The sequence below is a fragment of the Arvicanthis niloticus genome, chromosome 28, assembly GCF_011762505.2.
Source record: "Arvicanthis niloticus isolate mArvNil1 chromosome 28, mArvNil1.pat.X, whole genome shotgun sequence".
In the NCBI taxonomy this organism is placed as follows: Eukaryota; Metazoa; Chordata; class Mammalia; order Rodentia; family Muridae; genus Arvicanthis; species Arvicanthis niloticus.
Window position 1 is genome coordinate 3,190,001 of NC_133436.1, and position 15,252 is coordinate 3,205,252.

The 15,252-nt window shown below is 48.8% G+C and overlaps 1 protein-coding gene across 1 annotated transcript in view; it reads left to right on the forward strand.

Annotated features, from left to right (window-relative positions):
* The window catches only part of Frmd1 (FERM domain containing 1), a 17,185-nt gene extending 2,199 nt beyond the window's left edge, over positions 1-14,986 (forward strand). Inside the window, 9 exon segments of the mRNA XM_076926576.1 lie at positions 1,402-1,481; positions 1,918-1,994; positions 3,040-3,226; positions 4,155-4,310; positions 4,835-4,900; positions 5,678-5,852; positions 6,945-7,241; positions 7,878-7,950; positions 9,265-14,986. Coding sequence (XP_076782691.1) covers positions 1,402-1,481; positions 1,918-1,994; positions 3,040-3,226; positions 4,155-4,310; positions 4,835-4,900; positions 5,678-5,852; positions 6,945-7,126 — 923 coding nt within the window. The 3' untranslated portion in view covers positions 7,127-7,241; positions 7,878-7,950; positions 9,265-14,986.
* The last annotated feature ends 266 nt before the right edge of the window (positions 14,987-15,252 follow it).

Here is a 15,252-nt window from a genome sequence, read left to right on the forward strand (position 1 = left end):
GGGTCTGGGGTGGAAAGGCCCCAGAGGGGTATCAGCTTCTAAAGCTAGTAAGCACAAAGTGGGCCTTTGTGAGGCTGAAAGTAAACATTTTCTCAGACTGTGCCATCTCCCAGTGTGGGGACCCTCCTCATGAGAAGGGTTCAATTCCTGCCAACCAGCTTTACCACACATCTTTTTCCATGCCAGATGTCTCCACAACTCAGGGAACAAATGGTCAGGATACATTCAAGGAAAGAACCCAGGGTTCCCTACTGCCATGCTTAACTGAGGATTCTCAAGGATTCTAAACAAGGGTGACAGGCTCAGAGCTCACCTGGGGACCTGCAGAGAGCAGAAGGCTGCCAGCTGAGCCAAGCATGACAGTTTTTTCCAACTGAGCTCTGAATTAATGGACACCTTTCAGATGTGTGCCCAGACCCCTTTCTATGGAGACCTGGACTCTTAGCATGACCTTGGGTTCCCTGCTTTAGTTACATTGGGACCTATAGTTTCACCTTTTGGAGACAGAGATGAGTGCCCAGCAGCAAAGAGTGACAGGCATGTTGGTGCAGGCATGTGACTCCAGCACCTGAGGGGATGAAGCAGAAAGGTGATGAGATTGGAGGTGTCCTGGATCCTAGTTACCTGAAGACCACCCTGAACTGTGATACCCTGCCGTGAAACACACACACTCACATGCACACATGCACATGCATGTGCACACAAACACACAAGCAAGGTGTGAGCTCTCCCTCCAATTTTGAGGGATTGAGACAGAGTAAGCAGGAGAAAGATGAGCAGCAGGTGCATTCTACCTGTCCCGGGTTTGTAGCACTTGGTACTTCTGAGGTCAGGCTTATGTCTGGTTCTCCATCTACTTGGAGCTGGTCTTGAGCTGGGCTTTCCTTCACACTAGGTATTGGGGCTGAGGAGAATGGAAGATACTGGGATTCTTTACCCAGTCAGTAGGCCTTTGCTCTGTGCCAAGGTACACCTGCTCAGGCAGACCTGCTAGCAAGGGTGGGGTGGGTCATAGACACTGGTCAGTTTGGTGAGAGGTTACAGGAAGCCCTGTTTACATGGCTCGTCTAGGGCTCAAGCCTGCAGGTTAGATCTGCAAGCACTGTCAGCATGCTATCCCCACAGTGAAAAGCAGACGATGGGTAGCTCTACACTGTGAAGACAACTGCCACAGCAACAGTCTGAAATGACCAGGTTTTATCTGCAGTGTGTGTGTGTGTGTGTGTGTGTGTGTGTGTGTGTGTGTGTGTGTGTATCAACGCTTGTCTATCAGCTCAACCTTTGCAGAGGCAGCTGTGTCACACGAGCTGATGCAGAGCTCTGTGTCATCAGATGGACTTCCTCTGGTCAGGCCCTTAGAAAATGAGAGGATCTTCTCTGACTTGGCTCTCCCTTTTCTAGACAATGAGTATGTGTTCATGGACTTGAAGCAAAAACTCAGCAAGTACTTCTCAAAGGACTGGAAGACAGACATACACAAAGTGAGTGTGGGACTGAGGAAAGAGCCCGACAGCCACTGCTGTCACTGCCAGAAGGGTTCCCTTGAGTTTGACCAGTAGGTTCTAGGTCAGGACCACCCTTTGTCACTGGTCACCTGTTTGTCAGATTGTCCTCTTGCATACTCACACTGCCCCCAAGTCCTAAGAGTGAGGGTGGGTGGGTCACTGCCCTCATGTCCTCTATTTGACGCTTTCAAAGTTTGATGTTTTAAAACTGACAACATTCCATTTGAGTTTTTCCCTGTTGTAGAAAAACAAGATAACACATTACAATTATTTTACAAAAATTATTCACAACCAGTGAGACCTGAGTGTGGGATGCCCCCAGGCAGGCCTTTCGGAAGCGGTCCAGCTGTACATGCCTCACATGGGCTCATCTCCAGGTTCCTGCCTTTTTCTTCCCTCTTATACCTGGCAGGGGGATAAGAGACCTAGAGCACCCTTTATCGCCTTCTTCAGAGTGCTGTTCTACGTGGGAAATGGGAAGGCTATAAGGTAACTACACTGATGTCAAAGACACTGAGACTTAAATACCTTCCAGTGTGCTCTGGGAAAGAAAGGTCCTATTACAAGACTGTGATCTTCTCAAAACCAGGCAGGAGTCTACATCTGGTAGCTATAGGTGAGCCTCAGAGTTCAGCTTTAAATGGGAATTGTGCTTCCTTCCAGGTGTACTAAGTCATTAAGTCTGCTTGGTCAGGGAGGGTCCTGGGAAGGTTGAACAGAGAACGGGTCTCTAAGAGGTAGATCTGCTGCCATTGGTGGGCTGCCTCAGAGACTGACACATAGTGAGCTCTTTAGGGACCATCAAAGAACTGGATGCTCTCCAACCAGAGCTATGTTGAGATATCAGCAGGGTGTCAGTGTCCTTAGGATATTCTTTGGCAAGTGTTAGCCTGGTGCTGATGCCCAGAAAGTGTGGCTGGGGGTATGGGAAGTTCTGGAGTCAGAGAGAGGTGACTATAGAAGGCTCTAGAGAATGAGGGTTCCTGGCAATAAGTGAAGAAGGCTCTGGAGAGTGAGAATGTGTAGCTATCTGGAAAGTTCTAGAGACATATCACCAGGAAAAGCCCGACTAAGGCTGGTAGACATGGTTCCTTGTACCAGTTGCCAGACAGGTGACTAGATTAAAAGATCTTGGAGAGGTTCTTAGGAGGGATGCACTGTTTTTTATCTAGCTGAGGACTCTGGATAGGTAGAGTGGCTTACTGGGAGGCAAGTCTGTGGCATGGGTTTGGCCCTACGCCAGAGACTCCAACTTCTCTTATTTGGGATCTCTCTCAAGTGACAACATTTGTTCCTGGGATCTCAGCTTCTAGAGGTCTATACCCACATGGACAGCCCTGTGTTGCTTAAAGCCCCTGACTTCATCCATGTATCACTAAGGAGATGCTATGTATATGGACAGACTACTGAGTGGCCATCAAGAGTGCTTAGAGGCCTGTGGGACAGAAAGCCAGACCTGAGCTGAAGGAGGAGTGCAGTCCTAGCTGCCATGGGGGAGTCACTATTCCTGACCCTCTGCCCTGCTGCCTTCCAGTGACAAGACAGCTCGACACCTGTACTACTGCCACCTGAAGGAACAGGTGCTGAGGTCCAGGTGCATGCACAGAGAAGAGGCTTACTTTCTACTGGCTGCCTGTGGGTTACAGGCTGACCTGGGTAACCACCAGGAGTCGGTCCATGTGGGCAGGTACTTCGAGCCTCACGCCTATTTCCCACAGTGGGTAAGGTTGTGTTCCACCCTCCTTCTGTGTGCATCTGGCGGTGGGGATGTCTGATGTCTGCTCACCAAGACCAAACTCTGGAACTCATGAATAAGGAGACGATGAGGAGCTAGGAAAGGACAAGGATATGAAGGCAGAAGGACCCAATCCAAGGCTGCTCATCCAACTGGCAACACCAATCCTGCAAAGGCTGGCAGTGTTGTGTAGGAGCTATGGCCAGTAGGCGATGCCTTCAGCTCCTATATAAGCCCAGATAGTTTGACATCTCTGAGGATGTTTCTCAGCTGCAGAGTGTTATATACCCAGTCTTGGTAAAGACAACCAAACACAAATACCTCAGGCTCTCTGGGACTCCAGTTCCTCACCTGTATTCTAGAAAGAGAGTTGGTGAGCGAGAGCTAATTCTCCTTGCAGAATCCTAGCTTGACTGCCATGCAGGAACAAATGGTTCTAGGGACTGGGAGACCCTCCCTTGTTCTCCCTAACTGACCCCAACCCATACTTCTCACTGTCCTCTGTGCCTTAGGTCTCACACAGCTGCCTTGCAGAGCTCTCTCTAGTGCCAGGTCAGAGGCCAGGCAGCTTTTCCCAAGGCTTCCTTCAGTCCACACACAGACACAGTCCCTCACTGGGAAGATTTCCCAAGAACAGAGGCTGTGGGGTTGAAATGAGCTCCACAGACCGCTAAGGAGGGCGGGTTCTGTGGTCCCTGTGGGCACCTGGGTGACATGAGAGAGAAGAGGAACCAAAGATTTAGAAGCAACACATCCTCACATTTGGGTCTGAGGCAAGGCAGAAGGTTTAACTCACTCTGCTGGACATAGGCTTTAGCTAGGAAGTTGGTTCTGACTCTAACGGTGAAGAAAGGGAGGTCAGTATAGAGAAAGGGCAGTGTGGGGTCTGAGCTAGCTGGCGGCTCTCTCCTCAGATTATCAACAAGAGAGGAGTTGATTACATCCTAAGGCATGTGCCTGCCATTCACCATGAACAGCAGGGTCTGACTCCAAAGGAGGCAATACTTCGCTTCATCAGGGATGCCTGCCAACTTGAGGATGTTCCTGTCCACTTCTTCAGGATGTACAAGGTTGACCCTGAGGTGCTGGGATGGGAGGGACCCAGGACAAGTGTGGTTCTATCCCCCATGGCTAACAAAGTGACTAAGACTCCAGGCAAGGGTAGGCAGGACAGACCTTAGGGCCTGGTTGCCATGTGGTGAGTTGGTGGCTGTCCTGGAGGTGGCATTTCTCTGGTGTCTGAGTTCTATTAAGCCTTTGTTCAGCCTCTGCTGTAACTGGTTTGGTCTAATATTGATTGGACTGTTATGACTGGCCTCTCTGGCTGTCTCACATTCAATGCCTGAGCACTGCATGGCTCTGTTCCTGGGTGGTCGCCTCCCTTAGAGGGAATTAAGGGTGGAACTTTGGTCTATGAGGTCCACAGAACTCAAATATCTACAGAAGCATACCACATACACATGTGCCCTGACCATATGTAGGATGACAAGAGAGGCTTAGGCAGAGCTCTTGGTTTGTGGGTGCTGTAGCCTATTAGACAGACCTTACACTTGCCCAGGGCCAAAGCCTAAACCTCTGTCCTGTGTTCTTTTAGGAAAAGAAGGAGGATCACCCTACTATTCTCCTGGGACTCAGTCTGAAGGGAGTGACCATCTACCAGGTGAGGACTCCTCCTATTTCTCTCCCATCTCCTGCTGCCCCAGAACCCACCACATGCTCTGGGTCCCACATCCCACATTACCTGTGTCTCTCAGGAGGCAGACCACACTCCACGGCTGCTCTGCGACTTCCCCTGGTCACATATTTCAAAGGTGACATTTCTGGTGGGTGCCTGAAGGGGGAATGCATCCATAAAACTCAGGAGTCCTAAGAACCCTGGACTCAACAGTCTCATCCTCACCAATGGCATCAAGAGTTCCCTGTGGCTTCTCCACACTCCCAGGCATCTCTCAGTCCTAGTGGTCTTCACAGCCACTTCTGGTGACACAGACATAGTGGCATTGAACTCTCTGAGTTGATGTACAGCTCTGGCTGCCACCAATTTCTAAGGTCCCACTCAGCAACAAAGGAAAAAGACATGGTACCTTAGAGATACAACTGTCAGCCTCTGTCCCCCTTCCTCATTCCCAAAACCATGACAGTGAGGATTGCTGCACAGCAGGCTGTCTGCAGACACTGATTAGAGTTCACTGAAAATCCTGTGTGCAAGGCTTGTAAACACAGGAGGGTGCCCCAGGTTTCTTCTGCCTTCATAAGGCTGCAGACAGATGGTACTCACAGTGACCTGAGACCTGTTTCCACAGGGATACTAACTCTCTAAACTGGAAGTGTGGACCAGGGCCCAGTTGGGGCTTATGATTGACACTAATTTATATCTCCTGTGCTTCTGAAATTGTTTCTGGACTGTAAAATCACATTATCCTTCCCATCTGTCCAGGGGAAGAAGCTGGAAATCCAGCCAGAAGGACTGTTGGCAACACACAAGCTGCTGTTCTACACGGGCCACACCTGGCGCTCTCGTTACCTGCTGCAACTGCTTCGTACCACCCACCAGCTCCACCTCAGCTTACAGCCTGTGCTGCAGTGGCTACAGCAGCTGGAGGAGGCAGGAAGTGGGTATTAGATCCACCTTGGTCTGGGTACCTAAATGCTGGCCACACATCCTCTCTAGAGTCTGAGGATGTAGCATATCAACCCTTGAGACCCACTCCTGGTATTGGCTGGCTCTGCTTGGCTGGGCATCCAGGCCACACCTTCTGTTGCCAATCATCATACTGGTGGGTATCACCTCCTTTTCCTACCTAAGCAGGTTATCATGAAAGGTGGAAGTGATCGCTCCTTCACCCAAAGATGCCTATGATTGCAGTGTCTTTTTCCTCACATCCTTAGCCCTGCAAGCAAAGATGCAACTTGAAAGGGGGTAGCCTTGGTGCTGCCCAAAGATCCAGTGTTCTCTCCAGTTTTCAAAGACTCCACTGAGAGAGGGCCTGGCTTACTGCACACTGAAGCCACAGTGCACTGGCTGTAGTGTGTTCCTGTGTCTGTGCTTCATGCACATGCATGCATGTATGTACATTCATGTGGGGGTGCGTGTGTGCATGCCTGTGTGTATGCACACATGTGTGTGCATGGGCCAGTGTGCTGTGTGTGCTCATGAGTGTGTCTCTGTGTGTTCATGAATGTGTGTGTGTGTGTGTGTGTGTGTGAGAGAGAGAGAGAGAGAGAGAGAGAGAGAGAGAGAGAGAGAGAGAGAGGAGTGTGCCTGAACAAATTTGTGAGGCATGAGCAAGCAGACCTCTGCTCTGTGCCCATGTGACAAGGCAGGTGTTCAAGGATGCTGGGTGCATAGCCCAGGACTGTACCTACTCAGAAGCAACTGATGGGCTCTGTTTTCACCTGGTCTGGTCCCGGGTGACCAGTGCAACAGGGCTACTCAGGATGGCTCTGTAGCTAAGAGACAAGGTGTCACAACCCAAAGTACCATTCAAAAATGATGTTAGGAGGCTGCTGGGGACAAAGTCCATTCATGGTTGCTTAGCTGTCATGGGAATGCACAGCTCATTCTCCAAGGGTGATGCTTTGCTCCATGCACCTAGGCTCTGATGTAACTCTACGTTGGCAAGACTCTGAACACCATTGGCTCTAGGAACACAGTGGTCCTTCTTGTCCCTCCAACACCAGCTCTTGTGTTCATTTCCACACAGAGAAGAAGAGCTACCGAGAATCCTATATCAGTGACCCTCTGGACCTGGACCCACACAGCAGAAATGCCCTGGGCAATGAGGACAATAAAAGCAGCAGACAACATCTCCTCCCCTGCCTCTCACTCTGCTCCCAAAGCAATGCCAGCTCTCACACGGCAAGCATCAAGCCTAACTCCCAGTAGGGAGAGTGTGAGCTGTCTGTGGATGAGCCCACAGGGACAGCGAGGTTCTGTGAGAAGATATCTAGTAGTTCCTGGAGCAGCTGCAGCAGCCAGGACACATGGAACTACAGTGGAGGTGAGCTATAGGACCAGGTACCAAAAAGCCTGCCCTGGCCCATGGTAATCTCAATCCCTGTGCGCAGACTGGAATGGTCACTGAGGGATACACTGAAGGGCAAGCACTGTGTCACTAACAGTGTGTCAGGCCTCATTCTCATAGTTTTGTCCAGGTAAAAAGCAGCTGACCTTGGCCACTGATGTTGAGTCCAGATTCTATGGGCTACAGAATAGCAGATCAGGCAGAGTATGAAATCACATGACTGTGAGCGCCTGGCCCCAGTATAGATGGGCAAGGAGAAGGCATCATTTCTGTGTCTGCAGGAGTAGGGGAGAGCTCAGCTTTCATGAGCAGTCAACCTCTGCCTCTCCTAACCCTGTCTGGAGCCACTCTGAGGAGCAGATGGCATCGCTTGTGAGATAGGCTCATCTGGGACCCTGCACTCTGATGTGTGTCACAGACAGCTCCTGTCTTTCTTGTTGACAATTCGGACCAGAAGCTGGCCTCATCTTAGACCAGTAATTGGCTCCTACATCAGAGTTAAAACAGGGAAGAGCCCAGGAAAATGTGGCCCCCAGCACTGAGTATGAGCAGTGCTCCTGTCTTCACCCTGCTTAACTTGCCTCCTCTTCCTTCTCCTCCGAATCTTTTCAGCAGCCACCCAGAGACATTCCCAGGAGTTTGGGTCATGATAATCAGGATGCTGGGCCAGAAGGTCACATCATGGGTAAGGTCTCCATACAGCCTTGTGGCTCTCACACCCTACCCACCTAAGATTTCCAAGTTTGTTCCCCAGGGTCCTGGAGAATCCTCTACAGATAGCCCTGCAGGTGCAGCCAGGTTCTTGAGAACACTGGGCTTAGCAGTGGTTCTCTGCTTCAGGCTCAGAGCCTTAGAGAGAGGTCTTATGAGTGGCACACCAGGTCCAGAGCAGCGTGAAACCCTCCGGTGGTGGACATGGAAAACTGCAGGACATTATTTCCACCTTTCTTTACTTCTACCTTGCTCTAAAGGGCTGCTACCAGAGCCCTGGGGACCTAGGCAACTTGAGCTTCCAACAAATGGGGCAGCAGAGAGACTAAACCAGCAGCGCTGTGAAACTTAGGCAGAAGACATTGTGGGCTCTGTGTTCCTGGGCTGGCTCTGGACTGCATGAAGACTGATTGACCAGCAGGTGTGATGCTGGACTCACAGAGTGTTAGATACAGAAAGAGTCCGGGAGGAGAGAGCATGCAAGGTAGTCACAGCAGAGTCCAGGCCCAGAGTGGAGCCAGCTCATTTATTTAGAGGAGCATATGCCCTCCTAAAAGGCTCTCAGCTGAAGACACTGCTCTGAAGAACTAACTGAATAGCATGCCCCATGTGTGGATCTCCTACCTGAGGTATGTGTAGGGTCCTCAGGGAAGATCCTAAAATCTGTCATGGCTGAGAAGCATAAGTTTCCACATCACTGCAATATGTAGGCTAATCTCAGCTGACGTGAGGCCCACACAGTCTGCAGACAACTTTGTTTAAGTGAAAGGTGGCCGTCCTTGAACTCTCAGGAGCTTCCAGGACAGTGTGTGGTGACCACATCCAGAGCCATTCCTGAAAGATGTGAGTGCAAGAAAGACAACAACGGGGAGACAATCCTGGGCTGTCCAGAATCTCTTGAGCCAGTGTGAACCCAAAGAGGTCCTATGCCAAGGCATGGAGGCTGCCAAGATCTTCTAGGATGATTCTGAGTTGCACTAGAGCCCATCGTACAGCTGGGAGAACACTATTGTATCAGAGATTATCAGGGATCCGAAGGTAGGGTGGAATATGGAGCTGATGCATGCTGGGAAAGTTGGGGGAAGCAGTATGAAACAACCTAGAGGGAAGTGTGTCCTGAGAGCTATGACAGGTCATACCAACAGTCTGGCCTATCAGAACCATCACAGATCGTCAATGGCAGAATTAGAAAGGTCTGGGTAGAGCTGGAGTCCTGGGATTGTAGAAACACCAAAAGCACCTACAGTCAGTGTGAGAAATTCGACCATACTGTTTTGTCTTTCTGCAGGCTGGGGAGGCAGAGACTGACTGCAGGGTGACCAATATGTCCTCAGCCTGGACAATGGGTGTCTTCCCAGTCATCCTGACAGCTCATGATTAGCTCACCCAACAACACCTGAGACTGCACACTGGTGGAGCTGCTGGTTCCTCAAGAGGTCAGCTCCTCTCAATGGCATGAAGTTCATGAACTGCCTCTCCCTGTACTGGCCTGGAGAAGACCCATCTCTGCAAGACATTGTGGTGCAGGCAAGTGCCATACAGCAGCCCTGCCTGTGCCAGCCAGCCTTGAAGGTGGCTTGGTAGCATTCCAGCAACACCAGCCTTTGGCCATGTCTGGGCAAGGCAGTTCTTGTCCGTCAACCCTTCTGCCCACAATATTAGTCTCCTTGGTCTGCCCACTTGTAGGAGATGGGGAGCCAGCTCTCACATTAGCCTAGGCTAAGAAACAGGCCCTATTCTTCCTGTCCCTGGCTCTAAGCTCATGGATTTCTCAGGAACATACATGTCTGAAAGAAACAAAAGTCAATGTTAGCCCTGAAGCAACTTGGGCTTTGGTCTTATCTGCTTGAGATGGTGTCATTGTTAGGACATGGGCATTAGAGGGAGCCCTATGACTAAAAAGCTAGGCCAGGATCTAAAGCTGGCTACTGCAGGATCTCCTAGATCACAACTCAGTACTTGTTCTTCCCATGTCTTGCTTATAAGTACTGTAACCAACACAAAGGCCTCCCTTGCAGTATGTCTCAGTTCCACACAAGACTCTACCACTGGCTATGCAAACAAGAGACCACTGGATGCAATGGGAAAGAACCTTTGCTCCTCTCCTCAGGCTGTGGAGCCTGCCTCCATCTGGCATGAGAGTGCTGATGGGCAGTGGTATAGCACTGTTTGAGGTCTCATCTCCTCAGCTTAGCCGAGCACGTCCAGGGGCCATTAAGCAGGTGGAGTTCATGGGCTCTGGGAAGGTATAGGGTGGGTTATCTACCCATGGAGACCTCAGGATGCCTTTACCACCCAAGGTCCAAAGAAGTACTTGATATCCCTTTATTTACACAAGCGGAGACTTGTATGTCACTGCTGGTCACAGGTACTTGACAGTTGTGCCCAACAGTGAGAGCCGCATCTAAACCCCCTTGTAACATTTTTTCAGAGTGTAGCTCAAGTCTGCCTGGCTGGGTGGGGAAGTGCCTCCTCATCTAAGCCTTCTTCTGTGTATCCTGAGCTCAGTCAGAACATGTGGAGTTGGGACAACCAGGCAGGATGTCAGCGGGTGCAGTGACTCACACGGGTGCTGGCTGAGCTGAGGGTTCTATTCCCTGAACAGAAGGATACAGAACAGACTGGGAACCAGATGAAGAGGAGGGTACCCAAGGATGGCTCAGGCTGAAATCCCAAAGATCCGTGTTTTCCAGTTTTACAAAATCTGATCAAATAGCCCTGACTGAGAGGCATACCATAATCCATTAGAAAACTTGTGGAAACAAAAACCTTGGTGTTAAGTGGGGTCTGTACCAAGTGTGGGTGCCTGGCACTCACTGGGAGATGAGGACCTTTTAATGGGGCATGCAGGCAATGATGGCTGTTTGTGTGACAGGGCCATCAGAGAAGAGTGACTACACAGAAACTCTGACTCCCCTCCTTAGTCAGTGGAAGCCAGAGCCCTGCTCCACATTACACTTCCGATGAGAGTGCCTTCTCTTCATGAATGTCTCTGACCTGGGGTCTCATAGAGGTGGCAGCCAAAGGCCATGTGGCAGAGGACAGGCAGGGCAACTATGCCAGCATCAATGGAGATGAAGCTTTGGGGCTCCCATAGTATTCTGACATGGTTGCAGTTTTGAAAACATGCCGAGGAATACAATAGCCACGTGCCCCTTGGATCTTCTCCCTTTTCACCCAAAACCATGACCTGTCTGCAGATCAGTGGCAGTAGGGGACCATGGCAGATGTGTTACATCCCAGGGCCCGTGATGGAGATGTCTTAGCTTAGGGATGTGAAAGATGGTCACCAGATGAATTTGTTATGGCTCACTGTAGGGCAGGAAGCTTGCTGCAACTTGGCAGCTCTGGATCACTCTGTTCTGGAATGGATAACAGAGTGTAGACACCATGTCAGGATGGCAATGTGCCAACCCCCCTAAGCCAGAGCATAGGGTAATAGAGCCACACAGGGTCAAGACGCAAAACCAGCCTCTAAATATTACAGCTCCAGTTTTAAAATCTTAAAGGTCATCTGTGCCCATTGTAACTAGCTTTGGGAGAGAGGCACCTTTGAAATATTCTAGAAACAAACTATATTTCCCACACCAGGAGGAAGCTGGGTGTTCCAGTAATATTACAGGATCTTAAGGGTGCTGTCAGGTGGGGCAAGTAGCTCAGTGGCACTACTTGCTCAGTACATGTATGTGCCTGCTTTGGTCCTCAGCACAGTGAAACAGAAAACACTGGCACTCTCAGTCTGGTCCCTATTTGCCCACTTTTTAGAGGCTGGGGCTTGGTAGTGTTTCATCTTGCTTTTATTTATCCTCAGAAAGACAGCATTTGTCCTATGAATTTTTTCTTTCAAAAAGAGCACTACCCTGGGACCATCTATAAAGGTTTTAGGTGTCAAAATCAGTTTGGAAATGGGACACTAATCTGGGGGTCAAATGTGGAGCAGCTGACTTTCAGGGAGATGTGACCAATTCCCCCTGAACCTTTTGTCTACACAAAGCCCCAACCCACATACGGAGGCAGGTTCTGGCCACCAGGAACGAGGCTGTGGGCTAATGGCCCTTCTTTGCTCCTCACCTGCTCGCCCTCTGGGTGGGTCCCTCCTACACTCTTGGACTTGGCTCCAAGTCTCTCTCCTGAGATACTCTTGGTGTCTCCACCTATGCAACTCCAGAGTCTCCTGCTAAGCTGGGTATAGCTGCACCCCATTGGTCTCTTCCTGCAGTCACCAGCAGATGATCGGGGTAGGGTAGGTCAATGGTTCATAACTCTAAGTGGAAACCAGAAATCAAGGTTACCAAGTGTCCAAGGCCTGCTGACTGCAATTTGTTCCAATGAGATCCCCTGAGGCTGGGACCTTAGTTCTCTAGGTATCAGGGCTTCCAAGGCCCAGCCTGTGGGCAGGATGGGGGGCTATGGACAGGGCCTTGGGCAGTATCAATAAGGTAGTAGGAAGAAGACACTCCTTGAGTAGACTGTGAGTGTCAGTGGGCAGTGGGGCCAGCTTCTCACTAGCAAAACCTCTATCTTTTACAAGAAGACCCAACCTGAGGGCCACTGAATGCAACATGACTCCTGTGATACAGCTGAGCCTTGGGAAAGGACATGGAAAGTTATATAGAGTACTGGGGAGGGCAGGAGAGGTGTCCAGGGTTAAGGACACTCAGCCTGGAATTGGAAATTTAGGGCCTGGGGCATGCTGGTCCTTATGGTGACATCCCACTTGTCAGGGAGGTTTGGAGGGTTTCAGAGCAGCAGGCCTTCTCTCCACCTCTCCTCTCACCCTACTCGGGCTGTTGAGCAGCTGCCCTGTGGGGGTGAGTTATGTTTGTGTGGCCGTCTTCTTTTAGGTTTATTGAAAGAAGATCACTTTCTTGCTTTTTCTGGGTTGTACTTTTCCTCCTTGTGTTGGAGTTTTTCATTAATCTTTGTAGGGCTGGATTTGTGAAAAGATATTGTACAAATTTGGTTTTGTCATGGAATATATCGGTTTCTGTATCTATAGAAATTGAGAGGGTATAGGAGTCTGGGCTCACATTTCTGTTCTCTTAGGATCTGTATGACATCTGTCCAAGGTCTTCTGGCTTTCATAGTCTCTGCTGAGAAGTCTGGTGTAATTCTGATAGGTCTGCCTTTATATGTTACTTGACCCTTTTCCCTAACTGCTTTTAACATTCTTTGTTTTGTGCATTTGGTGTTTTGATTTTTATGTGATGGGAGGAATTTCTTCGGTGGTCCAGTCTATTTGGAGTTTTGAAGGCTTCTTTTATGTTCATAGGCATCTCTTTCTTTAGGTTAGGCAAGTTTTCTTCTATACCTTTGTTGAAGATATTTATTGGCCCTTTACGCTGGGAATCTCATTCTCTTCTATATCTATGATCCTTAGGTTTCGTCTTCTAATTGTGTCCTGAATTTCCTGGATATTTTAGGTTAGGAGCATTTTGCATTTTCTTTGTCTATTGTGTCAATGTTTTCTATGGTATCATCTGCACCTGAGATTCTCTCTTTTATCTCTGGCATTCTTTTGCTGATGCTTGCATCTATGACTCTTGATTTCTTTTCTAGATTTTCTATCTCCACGGTTGTCTCCCTTTGTGATTTCTTTATTGATTATATTTCCATTTTCAGATCCTGGATGGTTTTATTCAATTCCTTCACCTGTTTGGTTGTGTTTCCTGTAATTCTTCAAGGGATATTTGTGTTTCCGCTTTATGGGCTTCCACCTGTTTACCTCTGTTCTCCTGTATTTTTGTCAAGGAAGTTATTTATGTCCTTCTTAACGTCCTGTATAATCATCATGAGAAGGGATCTTAAATCTGAATCTTCCTTTTTTGGTGTGGTGGTGTATCCAGGAATTGCTATGGTGGGATAACTGCGTTCTGATGATAGCAGGAAACCACAGTTTCTGTTGCTTCTGTTCTTGTGCTTGCCTTTTGCCATCTGGTTATCTCTGGTGCTATCTCCCCTTGCTGTCTTTTACTAGAGCTTGTTCCCCCTGTGATCCTGGTTGTGTCAGAACTGCTCAGAGCTCAGCTGTCTTTGTCATCCTGTGATTCTGTGATGCTGCAATCCTGAGATCTGGGGTGTGTCAGAGCACCTGGAATCAAGCTACCTCTGGAATCCTGAAATTCCAATGTGACCAAGCTCCTGAGATCCGGTGAGCCTATGGTTCTTTGAGCCTGTGCCTGTCAGAACACCTGGGAGTCGAGCTTCTTCTTGGTGTTGTGGTACTGGGTGCAGATCTAGCATTCAAGTTCTGCTCAGGGCAGTGGCTCAGAAGAGATGGCTAGGTATTCAATTTTAATTTCTGAATTATGCACTGTCATTCCTCAGCTGAGTTGTGGGAAACAGACCTCAGTTTGCTTATTTTGTGTGAAAGCTGACTTTATGATTTCAAGCACACTTTCTATTTGAGAACTCCCTAATGTGGGTCCAGATGCTCTTTCTGTATCACACTATTCTCTTACAAATCTGTGCATCAGGAAATTATGCACACTTTCAAATAGAACAGAGGTTTTGCAACCTGAAAATCCACTTTTAGTAAGTGTATGATAAATTGTTGAAATATAAGTATAAATATTTTTATGTTTATCTAGTTTTCTATTTGAAACTGTGTCTTTGCTGTTTTTATTGTAAGAGAAAAAAATGACCCTGAGAGTTGATGAAGGAATTGCACCCTTGCCTTGTCTAGTAACTGCAATCTCTTTGTTTCTGGAGCACACTGGCAGCCTTTGGGTGCCATAATCATACCTCCCAAAGAAGAGCAGGTACCTGTTATCACTAGTATGTGTGCAGACAGATGCACAGATAAACGATCAAGCATCTGAAAGCTCTGTATGAGTGTTTGTGAGACCCATAGTGAAGTAGACTTGGCCATCCCTGGACAGTGAGCTCAGATGTGAATACATGTTGTAAGAGACACTGAATAACGTGCATTACTGTGGGAAACACCCAAACTGCTGTTGATTCCCAATTCTACTGTATTTCAGTTGCAGCCTATTTTAATAAACTTTGTATCTATTTAAGTGTATTTGCTATTGTTTTCAAAGTGCTTACATTTGTAATGCCAGCATTCCTTGTCCCCCTTTCCATCTGTCACTCCTTCATTAACCACTGCGTCCTTCCTTCCTTCTTCTCTTAATTGATTTTCTGTCGTGGTGCTCTTTGATGATGCAGCCAGCTGAAGATGAGGGTGGCATTTTCACAAGAGTCCCTTGTGGGAGTTTGGTCACCTCTGTCTTCATGTCTGTCCCTTATGCATTCAGCACCCCAAATGACCACT